General features: G+C 39.3%; 1 protein-coding gene across 1 annotated transcript in view; it reads left to right on the top strand.

Annotated features, from left to right (window-relative positions):
• Positions 1-18,545, top strand: part of LOC113026576 (cGMP-inhibited 3',5'-cyclic phosphodiesterase A-like) — a 94,283-nt gene extending 75,738 nt beyond the window's left edge. Inside the window, exons 5-14 of the mRNA XM_026175508.1 lie at positions 166-239; positions 1,800-1,945; positions 2,070-2,207; positions 2,409-2,520; positions 2,741-2,854; positions 3,454-3,653; positions 4,060-4,263; positions 5,251-5,412; positions 13,935-14,193; positions 14,471-18,545. Of these exons, the coding sequence (XP_026031293.1) occupies positions 166-239; positions 1,800-1,945; positions 2,070-2,207; positions 2,409-2,520; positions 2,741-2,854; positions 3,454-3,653; positions 4,060-4,263; positions 5,251-5,412; positions 13,935-14,193; positions 14,471-14,775 (1,714 nt within the window). The 3' untranslated portion in view covers positions 14,776-18,545. The remainder of the gene's footprint in view (positions 1-165; positions 240-1,799; positions 1,946-2,069; positions 2,208-2,408; positions 2,521-2,740; positions 2,855-3,453; positions 3,654-4,059; positions 4,264-5,250; positions 5,413-13,934; positions 14,194-14,470) is intronic.
• The last annotated feature ends 930 nt before the right edge of the window (positions 18,546-19,475 follow it).

Here is a 19,475-nt window from a genome sequence, read left to right as displayed (position 1 = left end):
AAAGGAAAATATAATTTCATGTTATCATCATCTGCTCAAAAAGATACAGGTCACTAGAGTGTGATTGTAACTCAAGTATATCCACACGCAGTAGTTAGGAATGCACATCTGAGATAAATAGAAACTCTTTTATTTAACTAACAGTGAATCCCCTCTTTTCTACAGTTGTGGGAGACCATACATCAGACTGAACCACGGTGAGGGCTCTTTAGACAAGGGAGACAGGATACCACGTTCAGGTATGCCCCCAGTCTTTCTAGCATTCCCGCAAAGCAGCATGGGAAGAGTGTTTGTGTTACGTTTGCTGGCATAAACACTGAATCGCTTTTGTTTCTCTCTCTTTGAGACTGTTTGTTTCCATTGCACTCAGCTGATATGGGAGATTGATATATATAGTAAACACGCACAGAAAACCCCAAACAAATGACTCGAGTAATGAGTTTGTGTTGATGATAAAGGAACACTACCTCTGCAGTATCTCATACAGTTAGTTGCCTCTCTACACCATCACAGTGGTTTTGAATTCAAACAGTCACAATGTGATAGAAGTGCAAACTTCAGCATTAATTCAAGGGGTTTAACAACCACTTTTCATCAACTGTTTAATAATTACAGCTATTTTCACACACAGTCTGCATTTTAAGAAGCTCAAAATTAACTCGACAAATTAACATAATTTTATACATTAATGGATGCATAAAGTCTAAAACACATTGTCATCGCCAAATTCTTGCTTCCCTCATTGAGAACACCTGGTGCTTCTTATTTGTGGATCTTCCTGCATCAAGTTTTGTATTTGACAACTGAAAAGCATGCTCCGTTGGGCTGAGATCAGGTGACTGACTTGGCCAATGACTGACTTGGGGGTTTTTTTGCCTATAGAAACTCTTGGGTTGCTTTTGCACAGTGAAGAGCTGTCCAATCAGTTTGGCTGAATCTATATAGCTCCCTACACATCAGAATTCCTCCTGCTGCTCGTATCAGCAGTCACATCATCATCAACGATGAGTGACCCGGTTCCACTGGCAGCTATAAATGCCCAAGCCATAACACTGCCTCCACCATGTTTGACAAATACCTCGGTTTGCTTCAAATCACGAGCTGTTTCTCTCGACCATATTTTTATCCTCCCATCATTAATCTTGGGTTCATCTGAAATTCTTGTTCTTGAGCATAACCAGTGGTTTTTACTTTGTTGTAAACCCTCTGTATTTATGAAGGCGTCTCTTGGTTGTAGACCTTGATTGTAGACGATGATACGCCTACCTCATTGAGAGTGCTCTCAACTCGGTTAAATGCTGTGAAATAGTTTTTTCTAACTATGGAAATAATTCTGTCATCGTGCATTTTTTGTCTTCTGTGGTCTTTCGGCTCTTTTGTTGTTGCTGAGCTGGTTCATTCTTGTTAAAAATGTACTACAATGTTGTTTATTCTACTGCTCCTAAAGTTTGTGAGCAGCACTCAACATGAGCACATATAAGTTTCTGTAGAAAGAACTAAGTGTGCTGCTTTATAAAGTAGCACCTCCAAGCAGACTCACTATTAAAACTTGCTTTCAGTCACGTGAGAGGCAGCAATCGGGGATCTTTGAGTGTTAATGAAGGCAGCAGTGACTTTCTATGGGACCTGCAGAAAATAACCTATTACAACAAGCCAGGATTAAAGGAAGTGGATATAGAGAAGACGTAAATCCACATACTCCAAGAAACCTAGTGATATGCATCAGTTTAAGAAGATTAACAGTGGATTTTCTCCCGAGGCCGCAGTGTGACATCTCTTTGTTTTTCTTACACCAGCAGAGGACCAAGTGGTTGTGTCATCAGACTATGACAGCACCCACGAAGCCAACCACAGTGACAGCAGTGATGTAGCACATACAGAGGACGATGCAGAAGAAGGAAAAAACTCCCAGAATGTCATCCTCCATGCACTAATACCTCCGGAGGTAAGGCGGGCCAAAGCAGCTGTCTCAGTCACATTAGTACTGCTAATAAAACAGGAACATGTACTCCTTATGTAATATTTTCCTTATTGTTTTCACGTCTTTTGACCATTTGTTACTCACGCAGGACAAACCAATCTTGGCACCAGAGCCTTTAATAATGGAGGGCCTGGAACCTCTGATGAGTCAGCTGAACAATTGGAACTTCCCCATCTTCACCTTGATAGAGAAGACCAATGGGAAATGTGGACGAATCCTCAGTCAGGTCCGCCAGAGTGTCAAAGTGACAAATTATTTTATATTACAAAACAGTAGCATACTTTACTATTTATAACACTGTCTTTTAATTTTTTTCATTACATTTTTCAGTTTTACACATTTATTGAACACTTTTGTTATATTTAATATATCTGGATCTGGTGATGTCCATGGGGTCTGATATATATATATATATTTTATCTTTCAGGTATCATATAGGCTCTTTGAGGACACTGGCCTGTTTCAGACTTTTAAGATCCCCGTAAAAGAATTCATGAACTACTTCCATGCCCTTGAGAATGGTTACAGAGACATACCATGTAAGCTCGAGCATCTTCCTGCTTTTGTTTTTCACTTTGCTTCAGATTACTCGTTGCAAGGATGAAAGCAGCCACTAGATGGAAATGTTGAGCAATCTATGCAGCATTAGTACTCTGCACTGCCTTGAAGTTTAATTGAACAGACATTAGCAGCCCAACACTGCACCCTGGTGGAGACGATCACACACACTGAGCAGACTTGTTATCTTCTCTAATCCAGATCACAACAGGGTCCATGCCACAGATGTGCTTCACGCAGTCTGGTACCTCACCACGCAGCCTGTGCCTGGCCTGCCCAGCCTCATGACTGACCACGGCTCTGCCAGTGACTCAGGTATGTCCATCAGTGCATGCATGCTGACAGCTGATGTCCTGACAGGTGTGTATGTGTATCCATCAGTCCATAAAAGTATGCAAAACTTGTTGTCAAGTTTTTAAATAAGAACAATATTTGCTCTACTGTACTTTTTTGCGCTTAAGATTTTCTATATGTAGGTCATTTTTTTTTTATCCTGAATTTTTTCACATCCCCTGCAGCCATCTCATTAATGTCAAAGTATCAAACCTGCAGGAGTGTGTGTTCTTATCCCACTCAAAGTTGGTCTTATCTTACTCAGGCTTTTGGCACTTGCATACCAAACACTATTTGAAGTCTAGAACAGCATGAAATTGCAGGCAGATTAGAGTTCCCTCTTACCCATATTTCCATAACCTCATTTGTATGCCTTACTTGGGCCATCCCTTTGATCCACATATAAGTGGATTTGAACGTTAAAGTATGTGTGTGTGCTTCTGTGTGTTGTGCTCCAGAGCACGTGCGTGCGCGTGTTTAGGTGTGTGCAGATGAAGGTACTGTACAGTTGTGTGTGTCTTGTGTAAATTCTGACACCTTTCTCTTCAGCCTCCTCACTTTGTCTTCTCCCCCGTGGCTAGACTCCGACAGTGGAATAACACACAGTCACATGGGCTTCCTGGTTTCAAAGACCTACACTGTGTCAGAAGATGGTTATGGCTGCCTGTCAGGCCTCATACCTGCTCTGGAGCTCATGGCTCTTTACGTGGCTGCCGCCATGCACGATTATGATCACCCAGGGCGGACAAACGCTTTCCTCGTGGCCACCAGCGCCCCACAGGTGCTCATGCTATTCAGCCTACAGCATGGTCAACAGTATGTGATTAAATAAAAGTTTGTTTACTTGATTTACTGTCACACCCTTGTTTTTCTTTTTCACCTGAATTATGATTTGATAGATTATTTGTCTATTTCACTGTCAGCCTGCTTCAAAAAACAAACAAATCAACAGTTAGAATACCTGTTTACAGGTTACCAGGTAGAAATGTTACTGTTTGGTCTAGTTCTACATTGTGTTATCAATAAAAAGAAATCATAGAAATTATTGTATTAAGTAAATTACCCAATTTTGAGCAATGATGACATAATGATACTGAAAGAGTAGCTTGCCTATCAGAGAGCAATAATGTAGGCTTTAATTTCCCTGTCAGTAGTGTCTAACAATTATGGTTTGTTTTGTTTGACAGGCGGTGCTCTACAACGACCGCTCAGTTTTGGAAAACCACCACGCTGCCGCAGCCTGGAACCTCTTCCTGTCACAGCCAGAGTACAACTTCCTGGTCAATCTGGACCATGTGGAGTTCAAACGCTTCCGTTTCCTGGTCATTGAGGCCATACTGGCCACTGATCTGAAGAAGCATTTTGACTTCCTAGCTGAGTTCAATGCCAAGGTATTCTAAAAACATCCCTGTTCAATGTTTCACATTCATTTGACAAATTAAAGAACTCTTCAGAGGTAGTTTATCCTTTTAAGCCAGTGTAAACATTGAGTTGAGCATATCTGTTTTCAAATATAACATGAAAAGCTTACAATTGTTTTTTTTTTTGGTTATTGTTAAAATTAAATAGCCAAGTAATAAATTGCTTGGAAAAGTTGGGGTCAAACATATTCTGCAGACATGCTTTCCTAACAGATCAGTTCTTTTAAAAACTGGGACAACGCTTCAGGAAAAGGAAGCTGTCAAGTGGTCTTCGAGGAGCAGATCTGTTTGTGCAATACATTGCAGTGCTCTCAATGTAAGTCAACAACACAAAGTACCCCATAGCCTTCAAGAACTCACTGGAGTGCAGACACAGTGTTGGCTTTCGATTTGAGGGTCCGCATTCCTCTCATTGTGAGTTCTACTACAGCGTTGCTGCTCGATGGCCAAGGCCTGTCAGCTAACATTGAGGTTGCTGGTTTGGCAGCAGAAGTAACAATAAGGTCTCTCAGAGTCCCTGCTCTGCTCTTCCTGGACGCGAATTAGCTTTGGGTGAAGTAGCCGTCAAGCTTTCCTGTTTCCTGAGCCTCTTTAGATCCGAAGCTCATTAAGCTTAACTAGAAATAATCGATTCATTCAAAAAGTGCTGAGATCAACTTTATATATGATTGAGTCCTGCTTTTCTTAGAAATATGTTCAAGCTCTGTATAGGTTAAAGCACCTTATTGAAGCATTGTTTATATAGTAAGTAGCTTTGACATCAAGAATTGGGTTATGTCAGTATTAGCTTAACTACATAATCCTAAGTCTTATATATGTTTGTTTCGTCCTCAGTCCAATGAACTGATGCTGTAAACTATAGCTTAACAGAAAACATTTCAGCAGAAGATTATAGCTGTGGTTACATAACATGTTTGAATATGCTAATGCTGTCATGGCTGTCTGTCAATCCCTCAGGTAGGTGATGATCCATCTACAGGTATCGACTGGTCTAACGAGAATGACAGGTTGCTAGTCTGCCAGATGTGCATCAAACTCGCTGATATAAATGGGCCTCTGAAGTGCAAGGAGCTACATCTGCAATGGACAGAGGGCATTGTCAATGAGTTCTATGAACAGGTGTGTGAACAATCTTTTATGGGACCTAAGAACTCAGCTAAGCTAAAGGTCAGGGTGCACCTGCACACCAACATGACACCACACAGTACAGTATAGTACTGTCGCATAACACTAATCATACCAGTGTCAGTGTAACTTTTTAGCCATGACCTTTTTAGTAATATTCGGGTGGTTTATGCATTAATATGTATTATTTGTATAATAACAATAATGTGTAAATAACTGATTATGATTTCATAGACTGAAATAACATTGCTGAAGCAATGCTAGCAACAATTTAGCTTTTATTTCTATGTAATTTACAGGATATACTTAGAGGTAGTAGAATTAGACTACCTCTAATGTCATGACATGCAACACATACAATAAGATTTGTTGTCTTTAACAAGAGAAAGTTGCATTTTACACATGCCCAATAAAGCTGTAAAAACAAAACAAAATAAAAAAGTAATAAAAAATGCAATACTATAGAAATCCAATCTATAAAGCAATGTACTTAAAAGATAAAAATAAAATAAAAAAGTGCTATTTCTGTGCAACTAGTGACTTAGAGCTATTGGAAAGATACTGGGAGGGGAAAACTGAGTTCATTTTTGGCTGTTGGATAGAAACGGTTCCCGGATCTGGAAATGCAGGTCTTTAAAGTCCTACAAACAGAGGAGAAACAGAGAAACAGAAACAGAGGAGATATTTTAAGCGAGAACTGAACTCTAACTAATCTTGAGTTGAAATGAATGGCTTGAATTCTGCAACAGCAAAGGTAGAGGGACGATGTGATGGGAAAGATTTTAAATTTGATTCTGGAGCCATTGATAATAATATGGGAGAAATATGCTCTCTCTTTCTAGTCCCTGTCAGTATTCTTACTGCAGCATTTTGGATCAAGTGAAGGGAGTTTTTAGGACAGCCTGATAAGAACGAATTACAGTCTACAAGTAATAGATGCATGAACTAGTTTTTCAGCTTCACTCTGAGAAAGGATGTTTCTAATTTTAGAGATATTGAAGAACATACAACGACTTCAAGATTGCTCACAGTGTTATTGGAGGCCAAGGTAATGGAGGATGGAGGCTCACTGGCTCACAGAAGGCAGGCAGAAAGATGATTGGACTACAGCAGTGATGTCAGCAATGAGTCTGACAACATGAGAAAGTGGAAATTATGCAAAAAATAAACCAGCAGTCAAACAGCCAGGAAAGCCGGCTGGATTAGCATACAGTAACATACTCTTTCTTCAAAAAGATTCCTTCTGATTTACAATTAAATAGCAATCTATTTCCAGGATAGCACTGTATCAAAGAACCATGAAAGAAAACATAACCCTGTTAGACAGAAAATAAATAAATACATGTAATATTTGTAAAAATTGGCCCTAAGAAAAGCACAGCATGTATGTTGTGTGTGACGTCTTCCCGGATATGAATGAATAACAGCTATAGCAAGGATTCCTAGTTGCCTTGGTAACCAACCCCAAGTGTCATACTGTACACTATAGACTAGAAAGCCTCTGTTCCCACAGAGCAGAAAGATTGTAACGCAAAACCAAATGAGTTTTATAAAACGACTGGATCTCAGACAGATCTTCAATTTGATGGAATTTATTAACAGTTGGACTCACATAAAAGAGGATACAACGAGGGGAGGAGGAGCTCTGAGATCCGGTTTTCCCTGTCATTACAGTAGCCTAAACAGAAGCGTTATATAATGACAGTGAGCAGATGCTGTCTAAATTAATACAAACTCATGGCTGGAAGAAAATTTCATTAACTGCCTCCTCATGTAGGCGCCTGAATTTTCATTTATCCCAACTTCCCTTTGATGACACTTTTGTGCTCTGTTTAGTTTGTAAAAGTTGAGGCGTTCCCCATGCAGTGGCACAGTATTTATAATACTGTAGATTTATATCTGTACATTGTGTAGAAGTCGTTCTTTGCTGTTCTTTGTTTCACATCTAGGGCCTTTGGTCCATCTCCTTTATGAACTTCAGTCTTACCTGGGGCATACACACCAATCTATTATATTGCCAGATGCTCTCCAAGAAGTCAGCTTTTGTTGTTAGTTTTGGCAAGCATCCATCCATCCATTTCTTTTGCTTATCTAACTCGGCTGTCCCAGGGGCCTGGAGCCTGTCCCAGCCGTCATAGGGGGAGAGGCAGGGTACATCCTGGACAGGTCCCCAGTCTATTGCAAGACTGTTACATAGAGACAGACAACCATTTACTCTCACATTTACACCTACAGGGGGGTTAGAAAGCACACACTAAAAGATACATATAAAGGTAGGAGAAGCTGACAGGAAACCAAGAGTATTTACCTGTGGCCTCTGCCAACTCCCTGAATACTTGTGACAACTTGTAATACTTCACCAGCGGATTGAGTAGACTGATAAAGAGCCATAACAGACAAGACTGGAGGCCTATAAGAAAAGAAAAAGTAAAAGAAAATGAAGTTGGGGAAAAAGTTAACAGAAGGAGCAGAAGGGAGAGAAAAATAGAGTAGAAGAGCAGGGCCCACGCCTATGAGGTGCCGTAAGGGACATTATTACTGAAACGCTCTCACACACACTACTGAAATTTTAGCTCTCACACACACTACTGAAACGCTCTCACACACACTACTGAAATTTTAGCTCTCACACACACTACTGAAACGCTCTCACACACACTACTGAAACACTCTCACACACACTACTGAAACGCTCTCACACACATAACTGAAATTTTAGCTCTCACACACACTACTGAAATTTTAGCTCTCACACACACTACTGAAACGCTCTCACACACACTACTGAAACACTCTCACACACACTACTGAAATTTTAGCTCTCACACACACTACTGAAATTTTAGCTCTCACACACACTACTGAAGCTCACACACACTACTGAAACGCTCTCACACACACTACTGAAATTTTAGCTCTCACACACACTACTGAAATTTTAGCTCTCACACACACTACTGAAACGCTCTCACACACACAACTGAAACGCTCTCACACACACTACTGAAACGCTCTCACACACACTACTGAAATTTTAGCTCTCACACACACTACTGAAACGCTCTCACACACACTACTGAAATTTTAGCTCTCACACACACTACTGAAACGCTCTCACACACACTACTGAAATTTTAGCTCTCACACACACTACTGAAACGCTCTCACACACACTACTGAAATTTTAGCTCTCACACACACTACTGAAACGCTCTCACACACACAACTGAAACGCTCTCACACACACAACTGAAACGCTCTCACACACACTACTGAAATTTTAGCTCTCACACACACTACTGAAAAACCAAGTCATTTCAGTTGAACAGGAAGGCATTTCAGTTGAACAGGAAGTTAATTCTTGACAAGGAAACCACTACACAGATGTCTACTCAGCAACCTGTTAGTTAGGGGTGGGTTTTTATAATCGATTTATTGATTAAAATCGATTCTGGCTTGGATAACGTGAAATCGATTCATTAAAATCCTGAATCGATTTTTTAATATAAATTTATTTTACCCGAAATGCCAGAATCTCTGGTGAAACCTCACAAAATTTCAACAACCACCAAACAGCTAAGACAGTAAATGAGAGCAGGTACACGGCTTCTGCACAAAGACGTAAACACACAGCGCGGACCCGCGGATCAGAATCAGTGAGATGTCGCCTTTCTCACCCGACAGCACGGACACGGTCGGGGCTGAAAGCGACAGCTCGCTGACTCTGATCTGTCGGCAGGTCCGCGCTTTGTTTTCACGCCGTTTTTGCGCCGATTCTAAAGCTGTTAGTTTGATCTCTCTCCAAACAATATTGACTGAACCAGCAGCAAAAGAAGATCCAAACTGCGCTTCACATAAACATCGTCATGAATTCCCTCACTGTTTTGCTTCCACCACGATAAAATCGCACGTCATGCACAGCCCTCTCTTTCTCTCTCTCTGTACTTCAAGAACAGTTTCCCGTCTAAAAATCTGTTTTCTGTATTATTCGCTTGCTTGTTATGCACAAGTCTACTGTTGTTTACAGCGCAGTCGGCCGCTGTTTTTTTTTTTTTTTTCATTTTACATACTTCCGAAAAGAAAACCTAATTTCTGCCGTTCAATACTGAATAAATTTAAACTTTTTTAAATTATGCAAAATGCAAAACGTTAGCCGTGTCTCTAATAAAACCGCTGTAACGTCAGAGGTAACGTTCATATGTTGATTAATGGTTTTCTTTCGTTTTTGATGTACTGCAGAATATTTTTTAGAAAATCCCAGGCCAGGAAAACCACCTTCATGTTTTTATGTGTTTTATCTTCAGCTACTTTGACACAAAGGCATCTGCTGTGATGCTCACACCTTTGATAAAGTCTTGCGTGTGTCAGCTTCCTTTTTTTAAATACAAAAATATGTAAATGTACTGATCTGAATTATAATATTTCTGACTGTCAAAATTCCCCATAATCAAATCGAATTGAATTGAATCGAATCGTGGAACAAATCGATTCTGGACCTTAGTGAGACAGCTGCATTACTTAATATATTAGCCTCAGCATAAGTCAAAATTTAGAATAGCGGGAGACGTGCATTATCCTGGTTATTTTTTTGGCATATGTGCTTTTTGTCTTTTTTAGCAAAGAAAAATATCTTAAAATCATCAATAAAACCAGGGAGAGAAGGCTTAGCGTTCCTCCATTTAGCACAATGGATATGATATTTACTCAAAAGTATGATGATGTTAATAATGTCTGAGACATCCAATGCTAGATGATCCATATAAAAAAAATTATGATGTAATTCAAACAGTGGCACATCATTAATATTTAGGGAAATCCAATTTTTTAAGTTGCACCAAATACATTGTCTGATAGGGCATAGGGAAAAAAAAGATGTTCTAGGGTTTCATTTTCATCAGTACAAAAAGAACACTGATCCACCTCAAAGCCAAATCTCTTTTTTTAGAAATTCTGCCACAGTATTAGTTTTGTTTAAAGTGTGTTTCTTTAACTTTAGGTAGAATAGGCTATTTCATAAATTTTTAGTATGCTTTATCCAGTGTATATGAAATAACTAAATTAGAACCATGCCATGTAACCATTCTGTTGTAACTATGAAATATTTTGTCTTTGAAGAAACTACTAACAAATTTCTTATTGCATTTTTATCAAACAGCTGACATTGCCCTAGCAATAAATTTGGGAGCACTGATGAGAAATTATTGTATATCATAAAAATTTTAATCAAATGAAGCAGAGGCAGTGGGACCAGTTCACAAAATTTGTTATATTCTCTTTGAGAACAGTTTAGACAATATTTTTCTGAAAAGTCTGTGTAACTTAGAATGACACCGTTATCATCCAACAAATCTGTTATGAATATAATATTTTTGTTCAAACCAGTCACTCTTGAAAATTGATTTTTGATTAAGTGTTATTACCCTATTATTCCATAAGGTTGAATTATGGGGAGAAGTTGTGGGTAAATCTCATTTTCCCAAAAATGCAACGTCTGTTTTATAAAGTTTGATATCTTTATGGGGATTTTATTTGCCGCAAAATCACATTTCGAATAAATTCTAATCCTGTATACTATTTTATTAAACAAGAATCATGGGATGTGGAGCTAAGTAGAGTCTGGCTGTGACAGACAAGATTTTAACCATTTAATTCTAAGGGTGCCAACCATAAATTCCAATTCTGGAGTTTTGATACCACCTTTATTGTATCCCTTCACAAGCTGAGATCTTTCTATGTAATGGGTTTTATTCCTCCACAAAAATTCGAACACATTTCTATTTATGGTTTTCATGGTATTTATCGTTTTTTTATTTTTATATCGTTTACGTGGCGCAAAAAAGGTTGGGGACTGCTGTACTAGCAGGTTGCTGAGTAGAAATCCTTGTAGTGTTTTGAAATATACCACTTTTTCCATCAGTTTCCTTGTCAGGAAACAACTTCCTGTTCAGCAGAAATGCCTCTGGTTTCAGTAGTGTGTGTGAGAGCGTTTCAGTAGTGTGTGTGAGAGTGTTTCAGTTGTGTGTGTGAGAGCGTTTCAGTTGTGTGTGTGAGAGCGTTTCAGTAGTGTGCGTGAGAGCTAAAATTTCAGTAGTGTGTGTGAGAGCGTTTCAGTAGTGTGTGTGAGAGCGTTTCAGTAGTGTGTGTGAGAGCGTTTCAGTAGTGTGTGTGAGAGCGTTTCAGTAGTGTGTGTGAGAGCATTTCAGTAGTGTGTGTGAGAGCATTTCAGTTGTGTGTGTGAGAGCTAAAATTTCAGTAGTGTGTGTGAGAGCTAAAATTTCAGTTGTGTGTGTGAGAGCGTTTCAGTAGTGTGTGTGAGAGCTAAAATTTCAGTAGTGTGTGTGAGAGCGTTTCAGTAGTGTGTGTGAGAGCGTTTCAGTAGTGTGTGTGAGAGCGTTTCAGTAGTGTGTGTGAGAGCGTTTCAGTTGTGTGTGTGAGAGTGTTTCAGTTGTGTGTGTGAGAGCTAAAATTTCAGTAGTGTGTGTGAGAGCTAAAATTTCAGTTGTGTGTGTGAGAGCGTTTCAGTAGTGTGCGTGAGAGCTAAAATTTCAGTAGTGTGTGTGAGAGCTAAAATTTCAGTAGTGTGTGTGAGAGCGTTTCAGTAGTGTGCGTGAGAGCTAAAATTTCAGTAGTGTGTGTGAGAGCGTTTCAGTAATAATGTCCCTTACGGCACCTCATACACGCCCCGCAAAGCAGCCGCCAGGAGCGAGCCAGTACACACCGGAGTATCCAGCCCCAGACACCGAGAACCAGCAATTCACTGGTGGGGGCACCAGCCACGGGCAGGGAGTGTGTCGCGGGTAAATAGGCCCCAAACCTGGTCGAGCTTGAGCTTTTCTCAGAGAGAGGGGGAGTTTAAAACTGACCTGACAAATAGACATAGACAAACAGGCACACACTGACACACATCCTGCTTTAAAAACACTTGAGTGTTTGAGCCCGTTTGAGCCTGGTGGTTGACTCTGTTGGCTCACAGCAAGAAAGTCCTGGGTTTTAATCTACCGTCTGGGCCTTTCTGTGTGGAGTTTTGCATGTTCAGGATCTCTCCAGGTACTCCAGCTTCCTTCCACAGTGCAAAGACATGCAGTTAGTGGGGTCAGGTTAATTAGTGATTCTAAATTGGCTGTAGATGTGAGCTTAATGGTTGTCTCTCTCTCTCTGTTAGCCGTGCAACAGCTTAGCAACTATGTCCAGGGTGTAACCCTCTACCTCTCGCTCTGTGACAGCTGGAAAGTATTGAGATGTATTGTTTTGCTGGTTATTTTCTCTTTCTTTCTTTTCTTTTATGGAGTTGAAATTTCAGGTGAAACCAAAAACTGATCTGACGTGAATTGCAGCTGTGCTAGCATCACCGCATACAAAACAACTAAAAGGACAGTGCTGCTAGACGTGGTGATGAACGCAAATATCCTGTAGAGCTTTTGCTCTATGTGCCTCTCCTCCCAAAAAATTCAGAGGCACATAATGCCCAGGGTGTGTCGTCACCTAGTAACCGTAGTCAAGATAAGGGCTTGAGCATATTCTTCTTGACCCAGAAGCAATTAGCTGAGGTGTGTGCCAAGCCTAAATACTGTAACAAAAATTCACTGTGGGTGGGTTTAGACTAAAGGCAAAAACAGATTCTGTTTGGTACTGCAGGACCAAAAAAAAATAGGCCATGATTACATATGATATTATTACAATGACAACGAAGCCAAGCATACATAAGGCCTACAGCATATATGAATCATTAGTTGTTGTTTTTTAAACAAAGCTATAAGATACCCCAGCTGTCTCCACTGTTCTTCTCTTATATGTAGATACAATGTAAAATTAAAATGTACAATATGTGATTGAAAAGATACAATAGTCCTGTCATGGAGTTATGACAGCTCCTTACACAATAGCAGCTCTCAGAAGGAGCACTTCCATTACTTTCTCAATATGTCAGAGGGATTAAATGAAGGAGGAATTAAGGGGAGCAAAAAATCAATCATGCCTGAAATCCAGAAGTCTACGTACAGGAAAAAAATACAGAAGAGGGCGACTATGTTTCAGTATTAGTACTTGCTCTTCTTCGATTGGCATATGACCTGGACAAAAACAAATGATATGAATCTTAAGCAGCCGGCCTTCGCAGTCATTGAGGCGACTTATGTTGTGATTTGGCGCTATATAAATAAAATTGAATTGAATTGAATTAACAGATGACTAAAAACATCTCTTATTGCAAAACAAAAAATCTATGGCAGCGGTTTTCAAATTTTGTCTTGCATATCAGAAGCTGAAGTGGGATAAATATATTAATTATGGCCGGATTCCATTTAGGAGAGATCCTGCTCTTGTGTGTGACAGGTCACTGTTATGGTGTACTGGAAAATTTGACCTCTGCCATCAGTTTTTCCACCTGGTTTCCCTTCAGTCAAACCCAATCTCAGAATCAACTATGCTTATGCTAACCACAATTACTCATTTCCTGTAAAACAATATGAAATTAACTGGCGATAATTTTATATCTAAATGGCTTGTACTTTGTGTAGGGTGATGAGGAGTCCAGCCTTGGCCTTCCTGTCAGCCCTTTCATGGATCGAGCAGCCCCACAGCTTGCCAAACTCCAGGAATCCTTCATCACCCACATCGTTGGACCCCTGTGTAACTCCTATGACTCGGCCAGCCTCATGCCTGGACGATGGGTGGAACCCAACCCGGAGGAGGAGGGGCCAGAGGTTGGAGAGAATGAGGAGGAGGATGAGGAGGATACTGCAGAAGAAGACACGTCCACCTGCTCGGAAGCGTCCCGTAAGTATTCAAATGTAAATCTGCAATAATGATAACAGTATTTATATTTGAATGTCTATCTAAAAAGAGAAATTTATTTGTTTAGAATAATTTGTTTGTGCATTCATGGGCAGCATTTTTTGATTAACAAAAAGAAAAGAAGAACTTAGATTCCTGTAAAAGATGAGACGTTTGGGGAGGCATTTCCTCCCACTCGTAAGTTTTTACCCCTGCCAAAGATGTCTGATCACAGAGAACGACGGACGTATTAATTCACGGAGGTGTTTGTTTTCTCCAGAGAAAGCAACTCCCAAGAAGAGGAGGAAAGTCTTCTGCCAGATCACGCAGCACCTGCTGGAGAACCACGAGATGTGGAAAAAGGTGATTGCAGAAGAGAACCAAAAACAGGCACAAGGAGCGGAGCCTGTCCATTTAAACAATGTAGCTGAACCTATTCTGGCTATTCATGAAGAGGAAGAGGAGTCAGGTAGCAGAGAGGAGCTGATAGAAGGAGAGGATCCAGAGGAGGAACCAGAATGGCCTGTAGCTCTGAGGGAAGACTCTAAACCTCAAGAGCAACTAGAGGAGGGGGACCCACAATGAAACAACACAGGGGAAATATGGCATCATTCAGGACAAGGACATGAAGAAGTGTTACTTGGTTTTCTATTAACTGACTCCTGTTTTTGCCAGCACATCACTTAGACACAACACTGTAGATGTTTGGGAAATGTGTGCCTATAAAGAAAAAAAACAGGGTGGCAAAATATGTGCTTTACACGTGTTATCTGAATATTTGATTTCACCAAACATATAAAGCTTTCCATATTGCAATACGGGACTATTCCTATACTTTGGGATAAAAACTCTTTTGCTACTGTCAAAAGAAGAAGAAGCCTGGTGGCACAAGCTTCAGCCCTTTGTGGTAACGCAGGACTCCAGAAATTTGCTGCCAGTTTATATATAATTACTTCCTGAGTGCATATATATATATAAATATATATATGAACTTGTGTTTCAATTTTAGCATTTTTGAGCTCTCCCACTGGCTGTGTGTTATTTCTTTTGTTTTTGTTTTCTATACATGGATTATAAAGGGGGTCAAAGAAATGAGGAACATTGGTGTTTGCCAAAATAAATGACTCACCCTTGGGAATTAGCATACAATATCAACTATTTACACATTTTATGTTTTCCATTTGTTGCCATTTTAGTTTCACACAGAGACCCGAGGCTCGTCACGCTATGCATGTGTGCCCATTTGTGCGTGCCTGCATGTTTAAATGAATGCGCTCATGTGCACAATTCCTCTGCAGATGACATAGATGAATTCAGAAGGTTTCTTGTTATTTGTAATACATTACTGTCCCAGATATTGTATTCAAAGGACCTGCACCGGCAGCAATCATGCATTCAAACAGAACCAGAAAACAGATCCTTTTACCACTTAAGAAAACTTAACGCCATCTCAAAAAAGGTGACATTTAATTCAAATTCATTTGTGTCCCCTCAAGTATTGTTTAAAAATCGCCTTTTGACAGGAAGTCCTTTTTTCTTCTTGTCATCATCATTTTAATACTCATGCAGCTGGACTCAGTGTGTCGTGCAATCTATAATTAGTGTTGCTTAAAATCTGTAAACGATGCTGACCTTGAACCCTCAGGAAACCCTCCCCAGCTGTTGAAATTCAACGTGAACATCACATAACAGGACATTACGTGAAAAACACACCAGAAATATAAACTTTAACTCTGTTCATAAAATAAGGCTTAGTTTATGTCACAGCTGCTGACTTTGATTTTTTCATGGTGACTCTCTCTGAATCCCATCCTGGCACCTCAGGGAGTTAATTCTTCTCTTCAAGTTCAGTGCAGGCAGAGTGCATCAGCTGGTGGATGAAGTTTCGCAAAGAATATTGATTACATCAGTTTGCATGATAATACACGAAGGGAATGTTTCCCCTGTCATTTCAAATTTAGATGATCATAATCTGTCTGTTTTTTTAACATCACATGACTTTCTCTCACGTCAGTCTTCTCACACTGGCGGTGCAGCAGCATTGGAGCCAAAGCAATTCTCTCTGTTTATGTAACAATTGCAGCTGTTTGGAGTTTGCGCTTTATTTAATGAAACCAATGTTCAGCAGATAAATGCTGGGAACCGTTTTTATGATTTCACCCGGGTCAAGATAACAGCACTGCAGCGTGTAATGTTTTATCAATTTCACCTTTCGTCACATCAGCTTCTTTCCATGTGATTTTTGTCCCGACTGTCTCCCGTTTCTTTGTGATGGTGGGAAGTATTTATGAGTAACATTGTAAAAACTGTGAAATTTCACAGGAATTATTTTAGCAGCCAGACATTCACCAACAATTCTGACAGTTAAATGTTAAGTCACATTTTTCAACTGAAATAAAGCCATAAGTGTAAATAACCAAGTACATACAGAAGCTTGAATAAGATACAAAATCTAATGAATATCCAACTTAATTTGAATCACTGACATTTACACACAAACTAAAAAAATGAATGCATTGAATTGAATAAGTGCTCTATTTAGAATCAGCAGTTCAAATTTCTGTTACGGATGCAGTCAGCAAGCATCTCATGCTGCACCACTGCTCTCTGTCATAATCTGATTTCTTTAAACTGATCTTTGGAAAGGTGGACGGCAGATATACGAGTCTGTACACATGACACGAGAGGTGAAATTACACTGTAACACACGGCTGTGTCAACGCATTGTATTCTAGCATATCCTGCGTTGACGTAGCGTCACACAATATGTCCAGCTGTGCTGAATAGAGCGCCGCATCCACAATGGGCCGTTCTGCTTTTTCTGCCTCTCCTCTGCAGTTTGTCTTACACAGGGAGGAGCGCACGCACAAGCTCAATAATTGGTTGACCTACTGATTAGTAGGTCATCTCAGATTTACGAAACCCTTTATCAGGCCAGAATTGTTACAAGCCATTGAATCGGGACAATGTTAGTTCTTTGGGCCTCAAATGACCATGGGTTGCTGGGTGCATTGTGTCTTGTAAATGCATGCTCTTTTCTGTATGCTGATGCATTTCATGCCCAATGAGCTATAATCATCATTACCTGCACAATGGACACATTTTATTTCGCTTTGGAAAAGCCCCGTGAGTATTCATCAATGTTATGTAGGAAAGCTGTTCAGTGTATCTAAGCTTAAGTGGTGCAGAATTGGAAAAACATACATTCTGTCTATGACTCATTGTAACTTCCACTTCCAGGCTGTACAATTACACAATTGCATCACCTCAAACACTCTAGAAATCCTTCCTTTTTGAATGTATATATACATTATTTAGTGTATCTGCGTGAGCAAAACAGTGTGTGTTTGCTTCTATGTCTATTCTTCCATTGACCCCTCTAATGTGACTCCGTCCTGTATTTAATTATCTTGTACTGTTGGGGAGAAGGGGATAGAGATTGTGAAGTAATGAAGGGCAAAGCGATGCTGTGAGTAGTTCTTCAATTCTTCACGGATACTCAGATGAAATTATTATTCACAGAAAGTCCTATAGGATATTTCTCCTCGCGCTTCCTCTTTGATCTGCGTACTCTTAGCCTCACAGACATAAGCACTAGAGCATTCATCACGCAACATCTTTAAAGGCCAGCGGACTGTGTCCACTGTGTTTATTTCCTGGTGATTGCAAGTGTAACGCGTGTGCATTTTGCCCCACAGTCACATCAAGTCAATACTTGCATTTGAGTGGATACCACCGTATATCAGTTTTAATCGTGTATATTTTGTGTCGTCATTTGTTTTAGTTGATTGCCATGCTTATTCACACATGTAGAATAATTGTAACCAAGAGAACCAAACAAGTTTTACAATTACGTAAACAAAAGGAGATGATGTATTTTTATATAGTTGACACATAATTAACGAATTAATTGCTTTCTTCTCACAAGTACCTTGCACTTACCACATGTACTAAAGAAGAATATGTCCAAATACATAGTATTTGTGAAAGTAAAATAATTGATTTCCTTGCAGGTCGATGCTCCATTTTGTACAAAATACATACATGCTGTACAGTGAAGAAATTTTAAAACTACAAAAACTCTTTTAGATATACATTATTTATTTTTACCATTTTGTAATTTAGACACTATACTGTAGCTTCAATATTGCCAGACTTACTGGAAGTGCCTATATTGGTATTATGTATTATACAGTGAATATATTTGAAGATCAGTAGACGTCACAAACTGAACCATGTGGATGTTGTAATGTGAATACATTGAATTACAAGATTACAGTTTCTGTGGTATGCTTGTGTCGATGTGTCGCATCTTCTTTGTATTTAATTCTATAAACGCGTACATGATAACACAATTTCCTGATCACTTCAAAGTGCCATGTTTTATTAAACCATCTTTGAGCTCTGATTGCATTTAGAGTTTAACCATTTCTCTAAGTATGGGTACGTTTCTTTAAAAAGGCACCTCTAATCAAATATATACTATGCTACTGTATATACTTGAGTTGATATATTTGAGCCTGTGTATATAATTTCGGGATTTAGCTGTGATTATAGCTAATATACTGTCAAGTCTTAAAACAAATCTTAAGAATTAAAGTAATGTGGCATGTAGCTGCTATTCATACTTGCTGATATTAAAAAGGATGTTTATGTTCATGCAGGTAAACCATGCTTAGGTCACAGCTTCTAATTGTTCAAGATCCAAGAAGAAGAAGAAGCAAGTGCATAAAGTGCAAATTCACTGTGTTTGAACAAAATGCATCAATATGTGACAAATACTGAGTACTGTAATAAAACAAAGGCACAAAAGGAAGCTGGGGAAGATGGCATATGAAGATATTACTACTGAATGCTGCCATATGTAGACAAAAATGCTTCTAATTTACAGCTATTAGCTTTTCATTAAATATTTTATTATTAGCTGGGATAGGCTCCAGCCCCTCCCGCACCCCCAAATTTAATGGATGGATGAATGTATGTACCTTGATATGGTACAAACCATCAATTCTGTTCTACCATGTTTTCCGTAAAAATCCTTTTTACTTCTTAAAAAAGAAACAACAGCAGGAAAAATGGTTTTACAGTATATCTCAGTGTAGAACATCATGTTCTAATAAAAATAAAAAGATTATGGCTTAGGTTATGGTTATGGCTACTTACTGTCTATGTATGTAACTAATAGGTTCTATTAAGTGCTACTAAATCCATATTCTAATTTCTTTTAGGACAGTGGGGGATCTTCAGCCATGGTCAGTTTCCTGTCTGTTAATTTATTTATTATC

Source organism: Astatotilapia calliptera, chromosome 7 (genome assembly GCF_900246225.1).
Source record: "Astatotilapia calliptera chromosome 7, fAstCal1.2, whole genome shotgun sequence".
Classification (NCBI taxonomy): Eukaryota; Metazoa; Chordata; class Actinopteri; order Cichliformes; family Cichlidae; genus Astatotilapia; species Astatotilapia calliptera.
The sequence above is the reverse complement of the archived record's forward strand: the minus strand, read 5'-3'. Positions and strand labels throughout refer to the sequence as shown.